Below are 20,681 nucleotides of genomic sequence, written 5' to 3' on the forward strand. Positions count from 1 at the left end.
TCTCCTCCCCTTCCTCTTACGCAACTCAGCTCGCAGGGGAGTGCCTTGGGTTCCCCCCCCTCTCCCGGGGAGTTGGTTTTCACTTCCTGGGATCCGCGGGCCTTTGTGTGCGCTGGATGCAGCCGAGGGCACACCTGAGGGGTGAACCACAGGGGGGACGAGGCGGACTCCCCGCTCCCAGCATCGGAGCCCAGGTAAGGGCTGAGAGCCTGTACGTGGGGATGTGTTGCAGGGTGGGGGGACGCATTAGCCCCGCATCTGGACACCGTCACTCTCACCTTCATCTCTCTTCTCCCTTCTTTCAGGAAGGGATTAAGGACTCAAGGTGGTGAGGATCGGGGCGCCAAGATGGCCAGAGGGAGCCCAGGTCCGCACTTCGTGCTCTGGGTCTGCTTGGTGCTGGCGGTGGACTATGGAGAAGGGCAGGAGGGAAAACCCTTCGGTGAAACGTGCCTGGAGGACTTTAGGGCAGGAATGCCGGATTTGGTGTTGGATACAGACGCCTCTGTCCAGAATGGAGCCACCTTCCTGTCGTCCCCCATGGCCCGCCGGAGGAGGGACTGCATAAGAGCCTGCTGTAGGGAGCCTGCTTGTAACCTGGCTCTTGTGGAGCAGGACCCGGGCACGGAGGAAGACCACATCCGGGGCTGCTTCCTCCTCAACTGCCTCTACGAGCAGGCTTTTGTCTGCAGGTTTGCCAGGAAGGTCGGCTTCCTCAACTTCCTGAGGAAGGACGTGTACGATTCCTACCTGGCAATGCAGGATCCCAGGTCGAACGGTAAGGTGTCCCTAATGGATCTGTGCAAACCGGGGCTGGAAAAGAGTAAATGGCCATTGGTGCCAGCTCCTCCAACTGTCATTTGTGCTACCAAAGGATAAAGCAGTGTTAAAAATGGGGTTTCTGTATAGAAAATGGTCTATTTCTATGGTCTGCCATAGAGGTTTTCCCTAACTTGGATAAACTCACTTAAGAGCTGTGCCTCAGTTTACCTATTAGTGAATGGAGAGGGAACTCTCCTTTAACCTATTTGAAGTGGGTGAAGTGATTGTTCACCAAATGCAAGCTGGGTTTTGATCCTTGTAGAGCAAAAGGAGTTGTTTCCCTGCTCCCTGCCGCCAGGCCTTTGAGGCTGGAAAGTGAAATCCCCTCAAAATCCACACATCCCCGTGTTTTAAAGGGCTGCTCAGGGGCTGGAGGCAGGACTCAAGCCGCTTACCTCTGCTTCAGCCACAGCCTCAACGCTGTGAGCGGCAGCCTGGGTGGGGAGGTGTCTCCATATCGCTGCTTGTTGAGGTGGGGTTTCTGCTGGGGGAGGCTGATAGAAAACCTCCCATTTGGAGGTGGGTTTCTCTTCCCCTCTGGTTCCCTGCACCCAGACCCACAAAACCAGGTGGAAAACAAGCTGATGTGGAGCTGGCTGTCTCCAAAGGAATGCGGTGTGTTCAGAAACACTGAAACCACGGCAACTCCTCTTTTTGCCCCCTTCTTCCATGTTTCAGAGGAAGCCTGGCAAGGCTGGCGTGTCTCTGGTGTGGCTGAGACTTTGCCAGCCATGCCCAGTTTATTGTATGTTGGTGCTTGGGCAGGGCTGTATGGGTATATCTGGGTATGTATCTGGGCTGTATGCGTGTATCAGGGGATATGTATGGGTTATCTTCCTCAAACCCCTTCCCAGCCCAGCCGTGGTGGGGAAGAGATCTGTGATGACGACCAGGGGAGTGGACACATGGGCTTGGGCTCTATGGCATGAACTGAATAGGTCTTTGATCTTCTGCTGGGATATGCCAGCCTGTGAGCCTTGGAGGTGTGCACTGGCACCAAACCCCACACTGACCGCTTTGTCCGTCCTGAGTAGCAGTGCAGGGCTTTCGGCTCCTATGGAGCCACCCTTGGGTGTCACTGGTTTGAAGAGGGATGTGGCAGAGGTATTCCTTTTGTCCTCTGTCTCTCCTAGTTGCTTCCCACTGGATTTTAGGGCCTTCTAGTAAATCTCTCCCTCACAGTTGCAGTAGTTCTGTGTCTTCATTCCAGGCTTAAAATCCTTTCCACGTGAGGAAGTAAAGCCCACATCGCCAGGACTGGCGGTGGCATGCTGGCAGCTGCTTGCATTTCTACATGCTTTGTTGTAGGAGGAAAAAGGAATGCATCATCCCCAGTACATCCTGATTTCACAAGATTGGATCAGAATACAGTGTAGTGTTGAGCAATTCAGCCTCTTCATCTCTGTGGACCAGCACCTTGTACCAGGAGACTGCAACCCGCTTCTCCCTTGGCTGGTCCCAGGGCCTGGCATGGCATGTGTGTGGATCCTAGGAAGTGTCCCTGGGTCACTGTACTCCATGTGCCACCAGCAGTGCTGTATTCCCCAATCCATGGCACCTACCTGGAGCATCCCAGCCGCTGACAGCCGATGCTGCCTTGAGAACCATCCCCTACTTTCACAGATGCTGGGATGACAGTGGTGGAGCTGGAAAACCCTGGAAGACTTATGAGTGAGAAGTGGGAAACATACCAGAAATGCTGCTGGGGATACTCTGTAAGGCAGGTGTACCCTTCCTTGCTCACATGCCATGATAGCTGTGCATGTAGGAAGGGCTTGTTCCCTTCTGCACCCTGTGTTGGCACTCTCAGAGGGTGCAGGGTGCCAGGCTGCAGTAACAGACACTGGGAAGCTCGCTGCTTCATGTTTGGATCAGGCTGCAATGTTCATGCTGTGCTTCGATGGGAAATGTGCTTCCCTCCTCTCCTGACATTCTTGGGCATTGTCTTTGATACCCAAAGCTTTCTGAATCACGCTGGATGACATCAAAGGGCTGGTAGGAAAAGAGATGGAGGATAATTAGTTCATTAATCCAGAGATGAAAAAGGTTTATTTTACTGGAGAAATAGCAAATAATAACAAGGGCCAAATCAGACCCCATGAACTGGGACCTCCTTCCTACAGCAGCTGAGAACTTCAGAATGCTGACCTTGATTTTGGTTCAGATCCAAACAAAAAGATCCAAACCCCAAGCCCCTGCGGCATGATGCTGGAATTGGGTCTGGGCGGGAAGGTGGGAGCCTGGCTGGCACCTAAAAGAGGGGAAGCACACAAAGGTGCAGGAGGCCAAATGAGGGAGCCTCTTGGCCACTGAGTGTGTCCACCCAGCAGCATAAGGAAGCTGTATGGCATTTTTGCTTCTGGACCTTTTGAGGATGCCTGAAGAGACCAGGTGAAATGAGTGTTAAGGAAGCTGGTTTTGGAATGTCAGGTTTTCCTCCCAGATGTTTACAGGCAAAAAGGTCTTGGCCCAGGTTTTGGGCTGGAGACCGAACTGTCTGATCTTCCTGCTGTTGTGCTGTATCGCTGTTAAAATGCAAAGCTCTGTGGCTGCTCTGGAGCCTAAGTTATTGTCAGCCCCCTGAGACTGGCTCTAAAGGTCTGCAGGAAGCTTATGTCTTGCTTTATCATCCATCCCTTTCATTATGTGCTGCTCTCAGGGGTCCTAGGAGCCTTTAGGCTATGTCCATGTGGCGATGTCCTCTGCAGGATTAAAAGCATGTTGTTTCTAGTGAATGGTGAAATATATCTTTAGTGACCCCAGTGGGTGACGTGAAACAAGAAAGCCACCCATTGCGAGACCCTCACTACTGCAGGGAGCAGACCTGTTGAATTGGGAGGTTTCTATATGTTCAGGAGGAGACTGAAGAACGCTTGAAAGAGAGAGCACAGCTGGAGGCTGCTGAATGGGGCAGATTTGGAGTGTTTCTGGAGCTGATAGAAGCAGCTGAAAGCAGGGACAGTGTGAGGGGGGGATGCACTGTGTATGTTTGCTCTTGCTCCACAGTGGAACTGCTGGCAATGGAACACAGGAACAGAAACACCCTTGCTCTAACCCGCTGCAGCCAACCTAAGGGTAGAGGCAACAATGAATACAGCTGAAATCTGGCTTCTGCACATCCTCTGAGTGGTTTTTCAGTGTTCTGGAGAAACTCACAAGAGCGTCTGAGTCATTTATAAGCCGGTGATGACAGCTTGGCTGTGTCTTTCTCCTGTTCCAGCTAACGTAGAGCCCCAAGTCTCTGATGTTGTTGTTAAAAGGCACCATCCTCTTAAACGATTCCCCAGCCTGAACTTTGGTGCGAGTTTTCTGCCTGGCTCATTCGGGAGGGGCAGGCTCACCAGGCACTTTATAGGTAATAATGGAGCCCGGTGTTTAAGTAACTACTCTGAGCTTATTCTGGTCTGGGCAGACCAGTTCTGGGTGTGAAGCTGGAAAATAACCTCCCTGAACCTTTGTCCGTTTCTTGAACTGAGCCTTCTGTGGTGGTTGTGAAATGCTTGGTGACATCCTCCTCCTGCTGAATTCAGGGCTTTTGAGTGGGAGATGGGAAGCACTGGGGTTGTGTTCAGGATCCGTCTGCTGCTGCCTCACCATAGGACATAGAGTGGTTTGGGTTGGAAAGGACTTTAAGAGCATCCAGTTCTAATCCCCCTGCATGGGCAGGGACACTTCACACTAAACCATGTCACCCAAGGCTCTGTCCAACCTGGCCTTGAACACTGCCAGGGATGGAGCATTCACAACTTTCCTGGGCAACCCATTCCAGTGCCTCACCACCCTCACAGTAAAGAACTTCTCTTCATCTAACCTCGACTTCCCCTGTTTAAGTTTTAACCCATTACCCCTTGTCCTGTCACTACAGTCCCTAATGAAGAGAACTTCCCAGGTTTGAAGCTCATCTGTCTTCACATGCTTGGTCCCATGATGTTTTCTGTTCTATGGGCACAGTGCAGCTGCAACAAGCAGTGCTTGGATCCTGGCTGGGGCTGAGACGGGTCGCGACACTGGTCTCCCCTTGGCTGGTGCTGCTCAGTCCTGAGCCAGCTGCTCATCCTCCAGCATCCATGTGTGGCCAGGAGGGGCTGGAACTGCACATTCAGTTTAAGCTGAAACAGGGTAGGTTTACATTAGATATTAGGAACAAATTCTTCCCTGTGAGGGTGGTGAGGCCCTGGTACAGGGTGCCCAGAGAAGCTGCGAAATTCACTTGCAGGGAGATTCCTGTTTGTCATGCAGAATTCACTGACCTGCCGCCTGCTGTGGATACTTCACATCTTATCTCTGGAGCTGTTTGAGGAGACCAGGGGAACAAACCAATTGTCACTGAATGGCATGAAGACCATTCATGGAGACCATTTAGTGGGAGAGTCTTTCCCTCTGCCCACTAAAGCAAACCAGCCTGGTTTCCCATGCCCTGAGGAAGGATGGAAGGAGCCTGGCAGCAGCAACAAGTTGCCTTATGCTGAAAACACAACCCATTCAGTCATGCTGTGCTGCTTTGGAGAGCTGAAGTTGACCTGCTGTGTACACCTCTTACAAACCGCTATAGAAACCTCTAGTAACTAAAGCTGAGAGCTGCTCGGCTCTGCATGAGTTGTCAGAAAACTTCATGGCTTTAGCATGACTGTATTTGCTGCCCATCCAGAATGAATCCTTATGGAAGGAGCCTGTATTTCTCTTTCTGCTTTGTTGCATTGCCTTGTTCCCATCTCCCTCTCCCCCTCCTCAGGCAAATTAACAGTGTGGCAGCATCATCACCCCTTATTACCTTTGCCTGTTGCAATGGAGAGTTTTCTAGTGTTGGTGGGCACGATTTGAATGAACGCTCCCTGAAAGCTGTTCACTTTTGAATGACTTCCCTGTGAGCATCACAAGAGCAGAGCTTCAGCCTTTGCTGCTCCTGCCTCTGCCCACCTTCTCTTGCAGCAGGCCAGCTCAGCTGGCTTCTGAGCCCTGGAATCTCTGAGGTTGTGTGTCTCGTGGGTGCTGGAATTTGGGTGGCCTCATTTCTGCTCCCGTCTACATTGAGCAGTTGTGCCCAGTGAGGTCCTTGCTTCACAGTGCCTCAGTGTCCCCATAAGCTGCTTCTCCAATGGCAGACAACAAAGGGCTGTAAAAGCCCCTCTGGTGACCATGAGAAAGCTTTCCAGCTCTTTCTAGTGACAACCTTGAATCATTGTTGGGTACTTTCAAGCATTGCTTTACAGCCTCAAGTACTCAGGGTTCATCTGCATGCGCGCTGGAATGGAGGAGATCTGGTTTTCTGTGAATCTGTGTCTCCAGGGCAAGAGCTGGTATCAGAGCTCTAAAAGAGAAATCTCCATACTGAAAGCAAAGGCATCCTGCTGCAGGATTTCACTGGTGCAGGAATACACTGTGAGCCACACAGATGTGGCTTTAACCATTTTGGATTTACTTTATCAAGCTTTTCTGCGGGATCATAAAGAAATTTCACCTTCCAATGTATTTTATAAATGGAAGAGGAAGTGGTCACTTAATGACATGACTCCAGGAGCATGTTCCACAGTAAAAGCACGCAGTACAGAGCAGCATCATAAAGCTTTAATCTCCCTCTTAATTACAGAGTTTTACAGCAGAAACTTTCCACAGTCAATAGAGCATTATAGCAAAGGTAACTTTCCTTTTTCAAACAGGCTTTCAGAGCAACACACAATGGAGAATCTCCCTTCTACAAGCAGTTTGCTAGTACTCTGCCTCAGTCAGCGCTCAGTTGTGAGGCTCAGGTGGAGAACAGCCCCATTGCCACTGAAAGCTTCATACAGTCAGTGTAGCAGAAATACTCCAAAGCTTTCAGATGTCCTGAGGAGAAGAGGCAGAGACTTGAAGTCCTTCATTCGTAGAGGGATTTCCTCCTTGGCAGTCACCACAGATACGCAAATGCTCCTGGCTGCTTCTTCTGGAGGTGAGGAGGCTCAGGGGATTTGGGTCCTCAGAGATGGGATCTGGAGAAGTTGCTGACTCATTGAGTAGAACCAGGCTTTGCAATCCACAACCCAGTGTAGCTGTATGGACCTGTGGAGAAGTGCTTGGTCTGCAATAAGTGTACATGTTTAAAGACGGGAAGGGAAAACATGCTTTGGAGTTGGGAGCTCATGATCAGCCTCTGTGCGGCTGAAGAACTGGTCTTGTCCTTGTGCAATTGCAGTCACCTCCTGGGCTCACCCTGGCAGTTGGGTGGCAGGGACCAGGCTGCGTTTCTCCATGGCAGGAATGTGTCCCTTTTCCAGAGCTTGTAGTGCTGTGTACAAGGTGCTTGTGGGGCTGTTTGGTTTGGAAGGTGTTGCCAACTTCAGTCATGGCCTTCACCTGTGAATGTTCTGTGGCCACTTGTAAATAGAGCAAAACTCCATGTATTTGTTCTACTGACCCTATCAAAACCAAGAGGTGTTGGGCTCCCTTGGCCCTGCTGGGTGTCTTTCAGCAGCCTTTGTGCCAGGCTGAGGTAGGACCCATCCCTGTGGCATGCAGCCCTGAGGAAGGAGTGGTAGGGAGGTGTGCCTCACCCAAAGGTGAGAGGACACCAGGGTGGGCATCTCTGCTTGTCTTCTCTGTTCAGGTTCTGTTTGTGCCCAGTTTTGGGCCCCTCACTACAAGAGAGACATTGAGGAGCTGGAGTGGGTCCAGAGAAGGGCAACGGAGGTGGTGAAGGGTCTGGAGCACAAGTGTGATGGGGAATGGCTGAGGGACCTGGGGGTGTTTAGTCTGGAGAAAAGAAGGCTCAGGGGGGGACCTTACCACTCCTTGCAACTGCCTGAAAGGAGGTTGGAGTGAGGTGGAGATCAGTCCCTTCTCCCAAGTAACAAGTGATAGGACAGGAGCAGCCTGGAGGCGGAACGTCAGAAGGTGGCACACACAAACCCTCCCTGATTCTGTAGCCAAACAGGCTGGGCACAATGCTCAGATGTGTAAACAAGGGAAGGCTTGTTTCCTCTGTGACTTCCTGGTGGCAGCAGCATCTGTAAGACCAGGGCGGAATGAATGTGGCTTCAGTTGGTAAAAGATACTAGAAAATAGAAGGTTCTGGGTGGGTTTGTGATAACTGAGCAGGAATGCATGTTGCAAAGCCCACGATCCTACTGAGTGTAGTGATGAGGGAACTAAAAAGTAGCTTGTTTTGAATGTCATGTTTATTTGTATATGCCTTATATTAAAGGTCCCTTCAGGAGGCTGTAGCAAGAGTCAGCAGCTGGTACCTGAATCCAGAAACAGTCAAACAGGAAATTAGGAGCAAGTCTACAACAGTGAAAATAATTACCTGATGGAGTAGGGCACTAATCCTCCTCCTCAGTCACAGTCAATATAACAGTGTAATGGTTGAGTGATTTATATCTAGCTTATATATCGATACCTTTACAAAAGACTCAGGTTGAACCTGGACATTGAACGTTGGACTCGGTACAGGCACTACCAGGTGTAGTTTTATGGGCTCTGCAGAAAGCCCGTGATCAGAGGCATTGAGGCTGAGAGCAGTTATGAGTCAGGCTTAATGGTGTCATTGTATAGGCTGGTTTTGCTGGCACAGCCAGGGATCAGTTTTCATCTTTTACAGTCTGGAAACGTGTTTATGGATTGTGGAAGCTGCTGGTGAGCTAATCCATGGAATGGCACAAAAATAATGATCTCATGAATGGCATTTGTGTGCCATGGCATTTAAACCATATGTGTCAGAGAATGGGGTGGAATATAAGGTGGTGGAGGGATAGTTCCCATCCAAATCCTGCATTGCAGAGCCTTGGTTAGGTATGCTAACACAGTGCTTAGAGATGGTGGCAGGAATGGTGAGAATCAGTTCCACATTCTTCAACACTCACACCAGGTCATCTCCCTAAGTGAAGGGTGGAGATTGCCCTGTGCTGTTTTGCGAGGATGTGGTCCAACAGACAGAACTCAATGGCTGGAGCTACAGGAACACCCTCTTACAATGGTTCCTATGGGCAGAAGTGGCCAGGGAGCCAACTGGTTCAAAGGCACTGCCAGAATGGGTTGTGGCATCATGAAATTAGTGAGGGCAGTAATAACAGTATCGATTGCCTGTTGCGTGCTAAGGCTGCAAGTACAGGTGTATGAAAGTGTTTTCCTTTCAGTGGTTGAAGTCTGTATTGATTTAATCTAGAAGAATCCCCCTCCCTTGTCTTCTTGTAATGGAGATACGCACTGGACCCTTCAGCCTCTTACTCAAACCTTGTTCTGCCTTTCTTCTGCAGATGACCGTCCTCCAATAGCCCGCACTGCCAAGGACATGAGGGTACAGCCGGGAGAGCCAGTGATGCTGAGAGGCATAGAGAGCACGGATGACCGAGGGATAGTAAGCTATGAATGGAAACAGGTCGTCGGGAACCCCTCCGTGGAGATGAAGGTAGGGAGCTGCAGGAAGCAAGCAGCTTGCTCAGTGTCACCTGCATTAGGCTGGGCTCTCACAGCCACTGACTTCCCTCTTTGAGACAGTCCACCCCTAAGCCTGTTCCCAAAGGCTGTGGAGCACTCCTTGTGTCCTTGTGGCTAACCCCAGCCTCTCGCACTGGGGACATGGCATTTCTTGGCCTCACTGGGTTGCAGGCTCCCTGCACCAGGATGCCATCTCAAACCTTCCTTAGCAACACCTCCTCTTCCTGGGTGGGAGTACTTGAAAGGGAAGCAGCTTTCATGCAAGAGCTGATTCTGCTCCCAAGCTCCTGTAGTTCAATGAGGGGCCTGCCCTTACTTATGCTCTGGTGCTTCTACTCCTTTGGGTCTGAATAATCCAGCCTCAGGATCTGCTTCTGTTCTGGGGTTTTTCCTGGACTTTGCCTCTCTTTAGAGCATAGTTTCCTCCTCCTATTGTATCTGAGCTGGAGCAGAAGCCACATCTCCTGACTGGCTCCAAGATCTCCAAGGTGTGAACACTGCCTATCTGGTGGATATTAAATGTGAACTGTGGCTTTAGAAGAGCAAATGATTACTGTTAAACTTGTGTGAAATGCCCTGGAAAGCCTTGGAGCTGATACAGAGATCTTGTGGCACCTTTTGGAAGAATTAGCAAATGAGTGCATGAGGCCCACAGCTGATTTTGAAGATGCAATGACTAGCTGTAGGGTTCCGAGGGCACTCTGCAAATATGCAAGTGCTCCTTTCCTTTTCCCTTCCCCTATCACAGCCAAAGTAACTTGTGTGAGGGTACACAAACCAAAACCAGACCCCAAAAAAGAGTCCTCGTGTATTATTCTTTGTTAACTACATTAAGATGATCCATAAGCAGCACTGTGTTCTCTTGAAACAGAAACCAAAAAAGGTAGATAGCATGGAAATGAAGGCCCAGTATTGTTAGCAAATATCATAGAATCATAGGATAGTTTGGGTTGGAAAGGACCTTAAGATCATCCAGTTCCAACCCCCCTGCCATGGCCAGGGACACCTCACACTAAACCATCTCACCCAAGGCTCTGTCCAACCTGGCCTTGAACACTGCCAGGGATGGAGCATTCACAACCTCCCTGGACAACCCATTCCAGTGCCTCACCACCCTTACAGGAAAGAAATTCTTCCTTATATCCAATCTAAACTTCCCTGGTTTAAGTCTTAACCTGTTACCCCTTGTCCTATCACTACAGTCCCTAATGAAGAGTCCCTCCCCAGCATCCTTATAAGCTCCATTCAGATACTGGAAGGCTGCTATGAGGTCTCCACACAGCCTTTGTGTCAGTAATCACAGCTTTCTATTCTGACAAAAATAATTCCCTCTCTTTTAGAAACCTCTCAGCAGGCAAAAATATGCACTCATTTCCATCTCTAAAATGGAATATACTTGTCATATTTAAGATGAAAGAGTGTATATATCTTAAATACACCTGGTTTATTCCCTATGTGCTAAGTAAAGGATTCATAATAAGTTTTATTTCTTAAAAAGTAAAATAAAAACTGTTTCAGTCCTCTCCAAAAATGTTTATTGTCCCTCGTGCCTTCACAATGCCCCAAAATATGAAATATCTACTTACACCTGTGGTACTCTTTCTCACTGCTGTTCCAGCTGGGTACCAGCCCATGGATTTCGGGGGATTGTACAGCACTGAGACATTTTTCATGCCAGACATCTGCTTGGGCGTTTGTAGCCAAGCTGCTTTCTTCCTAATGCAGGAACATGGGCTTTGCGTGGCTTCACTCACTCCCTCATTAGAGGTACTTCTTCTGCATAAGCCTTTCTTTTGCATTCTCAGAAGCACAAAGACGATCAAGTAGAGATCTCCAACCTACAGGCAGGGATTTACGTCTTCCAGCTTACTGTCACAGACACTGCACAACAGCAGGACTTCACCAACATCACCATCATGGTGCTGGATTCTGAGCAGACTGAAGGTGAGCTTAAGCCCACGGATGTCTAGATGGAGTCCCCAAGCCTGGGTGATGCTCTTCTCAGAGAAGTAGATGGGAGAAGAGCATAACCAAGAGATTAGACTTGCATGTCAGCTTTTCCCAGTAACAGCCAGCACCTGACCAGTAGTGGAAGGTCTCCACATTCATAGTGGTCTGTTTTAGGGTTTTAGCATCCCCTTGCAGAAGAGGTGCCCACAATAACCCCATCCTGTCTGCACATCATGCCCTCTGCTGGGTGACGCCAAAGTGGCTGAAGCCTGGGGTGCAGCTGAGTTTGTAAGAGAGGAGAACCTGAAATGCCCTGTTGACTCCATGGTTTCGGTGTGAAGGCCCTAATTTCCTTAAGCTGCAGGATAGGTGGAGCTGCCTGCTTGACATTCAAAGCGTCCCTGGCTTGCTTTATTAATGGCTGGTTTTAATGACCAAAATGTTCAGCATCACAAGTGCGTTAGGATCACAGAGTTCTTGGACAAATGGTTGATTAGTAGCTAAGCAGGAAATTTCTGCTCCTACCACAGGTACCATAAAAATACAAGAAGAGTCATATCAAGTGGCACTAATGGTCCATACAGAATCCAGTACACTGCATTCAACAGTGTCCAGAGGCTGATACTCTGGAAAGGGTACAAGAACATGGCATGCTATCAGTAAATCCTTACTATGCTTGGCTAGTGCCAAGGAATTTGTAGCTGGGAGGTTTTTTAAGCAGAAGGTGGTGTCTTTGTGTTTAATAGCCCTTTTTGTGCGTAATCTTTGCACAACAGCAACAACATCCTGAAGCAAGTAGTTACACAGCTTAACTATGTGTTGTGTGGAAAAGCAGCTCCTTTTGTTTTATGGATGTGGCACCTTCTAATTTGATTTTTTGACCCTGCCTTCCATGTAAGAAAATATATACCAGGATTCCCTGCTCACCTTCTCCATGCTGCTCAGGACTTTATAACTCTTCTAGATAAGGCCTTTGGAAGAGTTTCTCCTTTGTAGATGTGAAGGCAAAGCCAGCTAACCAGAGCCTTTTGTGTTGACTTTATCATAGAGCATTGTTTGACTCCTAAGAAGGTGGGTTGGTGCCGGGGATCTTTTCCGCGCTGGTTTTACAACCCGAGCCTTCAGCAGTGTGAGGAGTTCATTTTTGGTGGCTGCAAGCCCAACAAGAATAACTATTTAAGGGAAGAGGAGTGTCAGCTCGCCTGCAAGAATGTTAGAGGTGAGTCTTCTTCAGAAATCTGTTCCCTCTTTCCCATAGGATTGGGATGACTCCGTAGGCAGGTACTGCAGCTTTCTGGCTGGCAGCTAGTTAGAGCCCAGAGGGCTGAGGAGACCTGGCTAATTATGAATGGGGTCACTGCCGACGTATCTGACCCAGCTCCTGGAGCACTGCTCCCCGTGTCACTGTCCCTAGTGTATCTCTGGCTGCAGAAATACTCACCAAATCTTCATGTCACATCTGAAACCTAAATTCACTGGGTAGAAATGTACTGTGGAGGAGCCAGAAGTGCTTCACTCCCATTTGGGAATGGTCTAGCTCGTGGTGGGAAGTTCCCCTCTGTTCCTCCAGGCCTGCCTCATGTGGGTACTACTCATCTGGGGTCTCCAGGTGATGGGCATCCATATTTCCCCTCCAAAACCCCTACAGGGCTTGCTTCCAGAATATAAGCACTTCTTAGATGAGATATGAGGGCAGTATGAAGCTGATCTTGAGCTGACAAAAGGGTGTGGTGGTAAATTTGTTCTATTTTTTCCCTCGTCTCTCAGGTTCTGTTGGTGGGCGACAGCAGCCAGGTGAGCCTCCCGTACCGCTGTGTAATCTTGCTGTGAGCTCAGGCTGGGTGTCTCACGTCCATTCCTGTGGCTTTTGATTAGCACTCACTCAGTGTGGAAAGGGAGGCACAGGAGACTCATGTCTTTACTACGCCTTTCACTTTCATGCCATCGGATAATTCAGGTTGGGGATTACCTCTGGAGGTCATCTGGTCCAACCCACTACTCAAAGCAGGGTCAGCTTTGAGTCACATTGGGTTGCTCAGGACTGCATCCAGTCCAGTTCTGGGTATCTGATAAAGGAGATTTTTGTTTGATCTTTGTCATAACTTTACTCTCATACTGAATCATTTTCTCTTGTTGCAACTTGTGTCTGTTGCTGCTTGTCCTATTACTGTGCACCTCCAAAAGGAGCCTGTCTCTTATCTGTTCCAAAACCTCACACTAGGTCTTGTGCTCCAGCCCCTTGCTGAGTCTACTGGATTCACTTGAGTATGCCAATGTTTTCTGTGCACTGGGAAGCTTGGAACTGGGCACAGCACTCAGCATTTGGGACCACCTCTGGAGCAAAGGGGAGTAACTGCTCCTCTCCATTGGTTCCTGCAGCCCAGTGTGCAGGTTTCAGTTTGGTTTTCCTAATTTAATCCCCCATGCTTGGGCAATGTCTCCATATTCTTTTGGGCAATGTCTCTGTTCTTCTTGAATAGCTCATTCTTGCTTCCACTTTCTGTGTACTTATTTTCTGAGTGGAAGCATCACTGTTCCCAGAGCAGTGTTTCATTTACACTCAGGGTGGCACTGAAAACAGAACTTAACCCATCTGGGGTTTTTTTTGTTTGCCAGCCCTATCAACAGCTTTTAAGTCCTTCATAAAGCATCTGTGTGGCAGGGAGAATTTTAATGCTCTATCTGAACTGTTTCTGATGCAGTGTGCAATGGGAAGTGTCAACCCCCATTCTTCAAATGCAAGGATGGTTGCTGCATCGATGCTTATCTGGAGTGTGATGAAACTCTTGACTGTGCTGATGGATCAGATGAGATGTATTGTGAACGATGTAAGTACTTCAAATTCTGTCTTAGACTACTTAGTATCTGCCTGCGGATGAGAGCAATGTAAGTTACAGGTGTTGACTCAATGCTTTTTGGTGCCTTCTGTTCTTATCTGCTGACCCTGCATTATCTCTTCCTGTGGTGGTGTATTTGCAGATTCTGCCATCTCCTGTATCTCTGCTGACTGCAAGAGCTGATCTTCCCTCTGGGATGTTTCCTGCCTCTTAAATACTTTCCAACTCTCTTCTCTGCTCCTGTCTGTAAGACTTCAGAGCCTGTCCTCCTCACCTCTTCCCATATTTTTCTCACTGGATGACCTTACCTGCTCTCATAGAGCAGGGAGTTGGGAAATGAAACCATGATTTCTCCCAGTGTGTCCAGTGTCACAGTCCCCTTAACATCCTCGTGTTATGTTAATGTAAATGCACAGTGGTAAGCTGCCCAAGTCCATAGTCCCTCCTTCCCTCTCTTCTCATGGAGTTCCCCTAGTCTCTTTCCTATATGTGGGTGTCCTGTTGCCTTTCTAGGTTGCAAGCTTACAATTCATCCCTCTTGCCCTCTCATATCCTACACTTGTGCTCTTTCGCACTACTGGAGTGATAACAGTTTCCCCATACTTTTTGATGGAAAAAATATAATAAGAAAGCAGCTTTTGTTTTCCTTAGTTCTGTCTCTGTATTTGTGGAATGGATACTGGGAATAGTTTCTCATTATTTTATTTTTCCCATGTTCCTCTCACAACTTTGAGACAAATTATCTCTCTCTTTCCCTGGCTTGTCATAGCGGAATGTGCAGGAAACCCCTGTCTGCTCATGTCTGCATGGACAGAAGCTTTTCTTTTGCATTCAGCTGGTGACAGAAGTTTTAACATGAAATGTTGCTCTTGCAGATGCTCGTGAGTTCAACAGACTACAGAAAATCAATGTCACACACCAGCAAGGTACGTCCCGTAGGCTGACATCTACCAGCTTTTGTTTTCTTCTTCAGTCTGTTGTTTCATGGTAAAACTGCTTCCTTGTATAATTCCAAAAATGGCTGGTTTTAGAAATAGCACAAACCAAAGCATTGTGAGTGACACAGCAATGGCATAATACCAGTAATGGCATATGCTTGTGCTCAGTCCCATATCTTTGTCTTGTTTGTACCAGTGTAAACAGTGGTACTGTCACTGGTTAAAAGAGTATATCCCAAGTGCGGAGACCTGAGATGAACTGTGGTTTCTGTGTGTCCAGGATCTTCTTGTTCCCTTCTGCCTCCCTAAGAGCACAGATCATTCCTGCAGGAGGCTGGATCCAAGGTCTAGCACAGTTGCACACTGTTCCTCTGATGTTCCTCCCTGCTAGCTGGGTTTATGGGCAGATGGCATCTCACTGTGGCAATGCCAGATTGAGCAGCTGGCAACTGGGCAGTGGTGGGGACCTGAGATCCTCTGTTCTGGCCATGGATTTCCTCTGCCAGAGTGCTTGTACTCTCCTGTTGGGAGCAGAAGATGTTGTTACTCTGCTTGGGCTAGAGCACATCTCCTTTGCTTTGCCAGATCACTGTGTGGAGTTGCCTGATACTGGACAGTGCACCGAGAGCATCCCTCGCTGGTACTACAACCCGTTCTCTGAGAAATGTGACCCCTTCACCTATGGGGGCTGTGGAGGCAACAACAACAACTTTGAAAAGGAGGACGAGTGCATGAAATCATGTTCAGGCATCACAAGTAAGCAGACATAGTGAAGGCTAAAGTTTTACTGATGAAATTATGAAAATCACTCCAGATTAAATTCTGTGGTCCCAAAAGAGGCAGTGATTTAGGAGCTTTCAGTCAAAGCAGCTCTGCTCTCAAACCCTGGCCATCCATCACAGCGTTCTTCAGTGTGACTGATGGCTTGTGGGAAATGGGGTGTATCTACAGCGTGTTTCTGCAATGCAGCCTGTCATTTCTCAGAGCTGGAAAACATTTTGGGTGCTGATGTTGAAAAAGGGACAGAAGAGGATGACAAAACTAACCAGAGATAAGGTATGGCCTCTCTAGAAAGAACCTAACTTTCTAGCTTGGCTCCAGTTCTCCCCAACTGGGAGACGAGAAATCAAGAAAATCCTCAATGACACATATTAGACTGAAGTTTTAAACAAACAAGAGGGAAAAGTTGATCCTATCAGCTTTGTATGTGTGGCTGTGGAGGCCAACAGCTGAAACAGGAGGAGTTCTGCCAGACTGGACCTGTCAGGAGGCAAACTCCTGCTGCTTTTCTACAGCTACACTGTGCCTCACAGCTTGCCCTGAGAGCTCAGTACCATGGCTGTCAAGAGGGAAGTTGTATGCATTCGGTCTTTTCAGAGCACTGGAAATATGTTCCTCAGAAACCTGTCTTATCCCTTGTTCCCAACCTTCTTTGTAAAATCTTTTTCCTCCTGTCTGCTCCAAATTCAGAAGCAGATGTCATTGGCCGGAGATGGGAATCATTTGAGCCCCAAAGTGGTCTCTTAAGTGAGTAACATTTTTTCCTACAGATTTTGCTTGTTGCTTTTATCCTGTTCTGAAAAATGTTTGATCTTTCCTTACAAATGATAGCCTTCTGTTCCAACCCCCTTTTGAAGCTGAGGGAGTAATGTGGGATGTGTGGGATGCCAGCAGTGGGAAGAGATGCTTCTGTGCGCTGTGGTCCAACTTCTCCTTTGTCTGTGACTTAGTAGCTGCCATCAGAAGCTCCTGATTCTCCTTCCATCAACTTGCATGAATGTTCCACTGTTGAACATCAAAAAGTGCAAGTAGAATTCTTCCTAAGGACCAAGTTCACCTCAGGACCACTGACTTGCAAAAAAAGAGGGACCAGTGGGTACGGGAATAATGTTGGAAATCCGATGACCCTATATAACTTCTCTGCAATTGTTCTTTACAGTTGTAAAGAACACCAAAGCTATTTAAGTACAAGTTCTTAAAAGAATATCACATTAAGGTTCGTGTCCTTTCCCTACAGAGCTGGAAGGCCTCTTTCTGCAGTAGAGACCTCCGGAAAACATACACTTTTGTTCTTCAACCCTCGAGTTTGATTTAGTCTTCAAATTCACACCAGCTCCTGAATGCATCATGTTTGACGGTCTCCACTGATGATGCAGGAGTTTGGTTGGTTGTAAAAGACCAACTGCTCACAGCACTGCTACAGACTCTTTCCCACAAACTTAGCCTGTCCACCATAGCTCACTCTGACAGCCTTATCTCAACCAGGAGATGATTTCTGCGACCCTTTGGTGGCCTCCCTGTTGACATACAAAGCAAAGCCCGCGTTTTGGAAGGGCTTGATATTCTGTCGAAGTCACTGAATAGCCTTTAGAGGGCGTGTTGCATCTGGGGAATGATGGGAGCCATAATTTAGGAGAGACAGGCTGGCTATACCCTGGCCATACCCTTATGCCCTGTGGTTGTTGTCTTTTTTCTTTGCCCTGTTGAGCACCTGCTATCAGGCCAGCTATTGTCCGCCTCTTCTCTTTGCCAGCACAGCTTTTGCAGTGGCTTTTGTGCTTTCTTCTTTCTGACCGCTGCTGCTGTGTGGGGCAGTGCTTCTAAAGTGTTTGTGTAACCCCACAGGTGCTTTTGAGGTAGTGATTGCTGTGCTCCTCGGGATCTGCATCATGGTGGTCCTGGCCATCATTGGCTATTTCTTCCTGAAGAAAAGGAAGAACAGCGGCCGGCATCAGCCATCTACTGCTACCAACTCCACCCTCTCCACCACAGAGGACACTGAGCGTCTGTTTTACAGCAGTGCCACCAAACCAGTCTGACCAACAGCCTCTCCCCCTCCAGCCCAGTAATGGGGCACTCCCCAGAACTTCTGGAGTTCTGTTTTAAGACACGGGCCAGTGCCTGAAGGACGTTTTCCCTTTGAAGACATTTGTCAGGCCAAGGTCTAGCCGTGATTTGGCAGTACTGGTGTTTGTTATTGTGTTGGCTAAATGGCTGCTCTGGAAAGTGAGGATCTGGGAGCATTTTGATGCTCTGTGATGTCTGTCCCTCCCTAACCTCAAACAATCCAGTGAGACTCTGAATTACATCTTACTTCCTGCTCAAACCCGGAGCACAACTCCACTCAACTTCCTGAAGGACCCTGGGACTGGATCTGAGTAGCCTTTGCACTGGTGAATAGTGAAAGCTCACCAGAGCCACCAAGTTTTTGTTTGCAGTGCCAATTTCTTCCACACAATCTCTTACTTTCCTCCCTTTCCCCCAGTCCTCTGCAAGGTGGCCCTGCCTCCCAGCAGCCCTCCAAGTCATGGTGAGCCTCTCGTGGGCTGTGAGATTCATGTAACCATTCAGATCTGTTCCAGGGGCTCTGTGACACTCTCCGGTGGTTCCTGGTTTTGAGATGGAAGGAAGCAGAAATACCTGCTTTAATCCCTAGGCTTTGCTTTTTAACAGAAAAGCACACCTAGAGTTTTTTATGCCTGGCTGCCATTTTACAGCCTGCTATGTACAGTACGTGTCCACTATTTTCTCTCTGTGATTTGCTCTGTTTGCTTTTCCAGTGTTCACTCTGAACCCAAACACATTGAGAAAATAGCTATTTATTCTCAAATGAAAGAAAAGGAATGTCCCTACTTTTCCTGCTGATGGCAAGAGGAAGGTGGAAGGACCCAGCTCCCTCACAGTTGCATCTGTGAGGCAGCTTTGATTTTACAGCGCTCTCGTCCAAGCACGCATCCTGACCCGAGTCCCTGCCATCTCCCAGAGCACAGAAGTGGGCTGGATACCCAGCTGATGTCCCCAGGCTTCCTTGCTCCTGCTGGCCTGTTCCAGCCCCAGGAGGTCCAGAGCTCATCCCTGACCCCATGGCAACATATGAAATCCCCACTTTGGCAGGGTCCATATATTCCCCCTTGGCTGTTTGCAGTGAGGTGCTTCCCAGATCTGTGCTGCTCTACACCTATGGTTTGGGCTTGTACCTCTAGGAGCTGAGGATGTCTGCTGGGGGCAGAAGTACCTGCTATGTTCTATCAGCTCTGAAGTTGGCACCAATCCCCAGACTTCCAGTGCCTGCTGCTCTTGGAAAACTCATTCTGTGGAAAGAATGGAAATTGGGGGGTGGGGGGAGGGAGGGTGTATTTGCATGTGTGTGCACGTGTTGTGTAAGAAGCATAAATCTATGTACAGACGCTAGTTTAAATGCTTGGACCCTTTCAGGGCTGAGGGCACAGTGGCTCTGGAAGGCTCTGGTGTAGCCGTGCCCAGCTCAGGGCATGTTCAGGTGCAGCTTCAGGAGAGCTGCCTCACTGGGCTGGAAGGGAAGAAACCCCTGCCCCCAGCCTGCTGGCAATCTGACTGCACGCTCCTCCCTATCATGGGCATCTACATCAGTGTCCCTGGGGCTGGTCTGAGTCCTCCATGGCTTTTCATGGTCTCTCTCGTATCGTTTCTTCCATCTCTTTGTTTTTCCCACAGCCTGTCATGGCCGAAGCAGTAAACCTGACATCTTGATTTATGTTTTTGTGCGCTCACTCTGCTAATAAAAACGAATTGTTTGTTTTATCTGACTTGGGAGTGGTGTCTGAGAAGCAATGACCCGCAGAGGGGACAGGTACCGTTCCCATGCCTGCTATCTCGCACCCTTTCATCTGCACAGACTGCGGTAGCTCAGGGCACAGCACTGTGCTGTTACTGCAGCAGCAGCAGCAGCTGTCCCATGGCTTGGGGAGGGCTGGGAGAGGGGGATGCAGTGTGTGTGGATACCTGGGGAGGCAGCTACCAGGTGAGGTGTGCTGGGAGTGAGATCATTACACACCAAGTCACACAGAGAGCAAGGCAGGGTGTAACTGAAACTGGGTTCCAGCTGGTCAGACTGGTTTGGGGTTTGAGTCTGAAACCAAACGCAGACACTGTTGTTCAAACAGGAGCTGCTGTGGCTGTGTCTCCAGGCTGGTGATCACTCAGGCACTGCCATGTGTAGTTAGGTAGATGTAAATTGGGCTAATTGGCAATGAATATGTATGACACCAGGCGAACCTCCACCACTGACCTGGCAGTGCTGGGCCTCCACAGCAGGCTTTCACCCCTGCACTCTGGACTGTGGGGTGTGCTTGGTCGATACCACCTCTCTCTTCCCCCACTCTACACCAGCTCTCCCATCCTGCTGTTTCCAGTTACCCGTGTCTGTGTTACCCCCCATGTCCCATGAGGAGCAGCTCTGCTGAGCTGTGCTCTGCTCAGGCAATGGGGTCACCAGTACGATCGGGTAACCCCTGCACTGGGGGTGCTATTGGAAACCAAAGCTGCTTCTCTTGATGGTCTCCAAAGAGAGAAGGTGGCTGTGTGTATTACAGTCTGGATGGAGAGAGGAGGTGGATGGTCTCTTCTCTCAAGTAACAAGTGATAGGACAAGAGAAAACAGCCTTAAGATGGGCATGAAGGAGTTTAGACTGGAGATTAGGAACAATTTCTTCACCGAAAGGGTGCTCAGGCCTGGGACAGGCTGCCCAGGGCAGTGGTGGAATCCCCATCCCTGGAAGTGTTCACAAACCGGTTACACAAATCCCTCAGTGACAGGGGCTAATGGTGCTCTTGGCGGCAGTGGGGAAAGGTTGGACTTGATGGTCTTAAAGGTCTTTTCCAACCTGGTTGATTCTATGATCCCCTTTGCGTCTCCCGGTGCCACACGCGGCACGGCTGGGCTCTGCAGGCCGGCCCCGAGCCCTCC

The 20,681-nt window shown here is 49.0% G+C and overlaps 1 protein-coding gene across 2 annotated transcripts; it reads left to right on the forward strand.

The window, feature by feature from the left end:
* The first annotated feature begins 173 nt into the window (after positions 1 to 173).
* SPINT1 (serine peptidase inhibitor, Kunitz type 1) lies at positions 174 to 18,160 on the forward strand. 2 transcript variants are annotated; one of them, XM_061462280.1, is made up of 11 exons: positions 174 to 194; positions 306 to 778; positions 9,051 to 9,202; positions 11,037 to 11,175; positions 12,230 to 12,400; positions 12,949 to 12,975; positions 13,884 to 14,009; positions 14,894 to 14,944; positions 15,542 to 15,712; positions 16,427 to 16,483; positions 17,582 to 18,160. In XM_061462280.1, the coding sequence occupies exons 2-11, from the start codon at positions 349 to 351 to the stop codon at positions 17,773 to 17,775; spliced, it is 1,518 nt and encodes a 505-aa protein (XP_061318264.1). In that variant the 5' UTR covers positions 174 to 194; positions 306 to 348; the 3' UTR covers positions 17,776 to 18,160. The 2 variants fall into 2 exon arrangements, with proteins under 2 accessions (XP_061318264.1, XP_061318265.1); XM_061462281.1 differs by lacking the exons at positions 174 to 194; positions 16,427 to 16,483 and having other exon boundaries at positions 234 to 778.
* The last annotated feature ends 2,521 nt before the right edge of the window (positions 18,161 to 20,681 follow it).

This window comes from Pezoporus flaviventris, unplaced genomic scaffold, assembly GCF_033815535.1.
Source record: "Pezoporus flaviventris isolate CSIRO_AGI_PZ_B2104156 unplaced genomic scaffold, CSIRO_AGI_Pfla_v1 ptg000035l, whole genome shotgun sequence".
NCBI classification, from domain to species: Eukaryota; Metazoa; Chordata; class Aves; order Psittaciformes; family Psittacidae; genus Pezoporus; species Pezoporus flaviventris.

Coding starts and splice junctions, on each gene's coding strand:
- SPINT1 (XM_061462280.1), top strand. CDS start 349: ATGGCCAGAGGGAGCCCAGGTCCGCACTTCGTGCTCTGGGTCTGCTTG. Junction 14,010..14,893: donor TGAGATGTATTGTGAACGAT/GTAAGTACTTCA, acceptor TTGCTCTTGCAG/ATGCTCGTGAGTTCAACAGA. Junction 16,484..17,581: donor GCCCCAAAGTGGTCTCTTAA/GTGAGTAACATT, acceptor GTAACCCCACAG/GTGCTTTTGAGGTAGTGATT.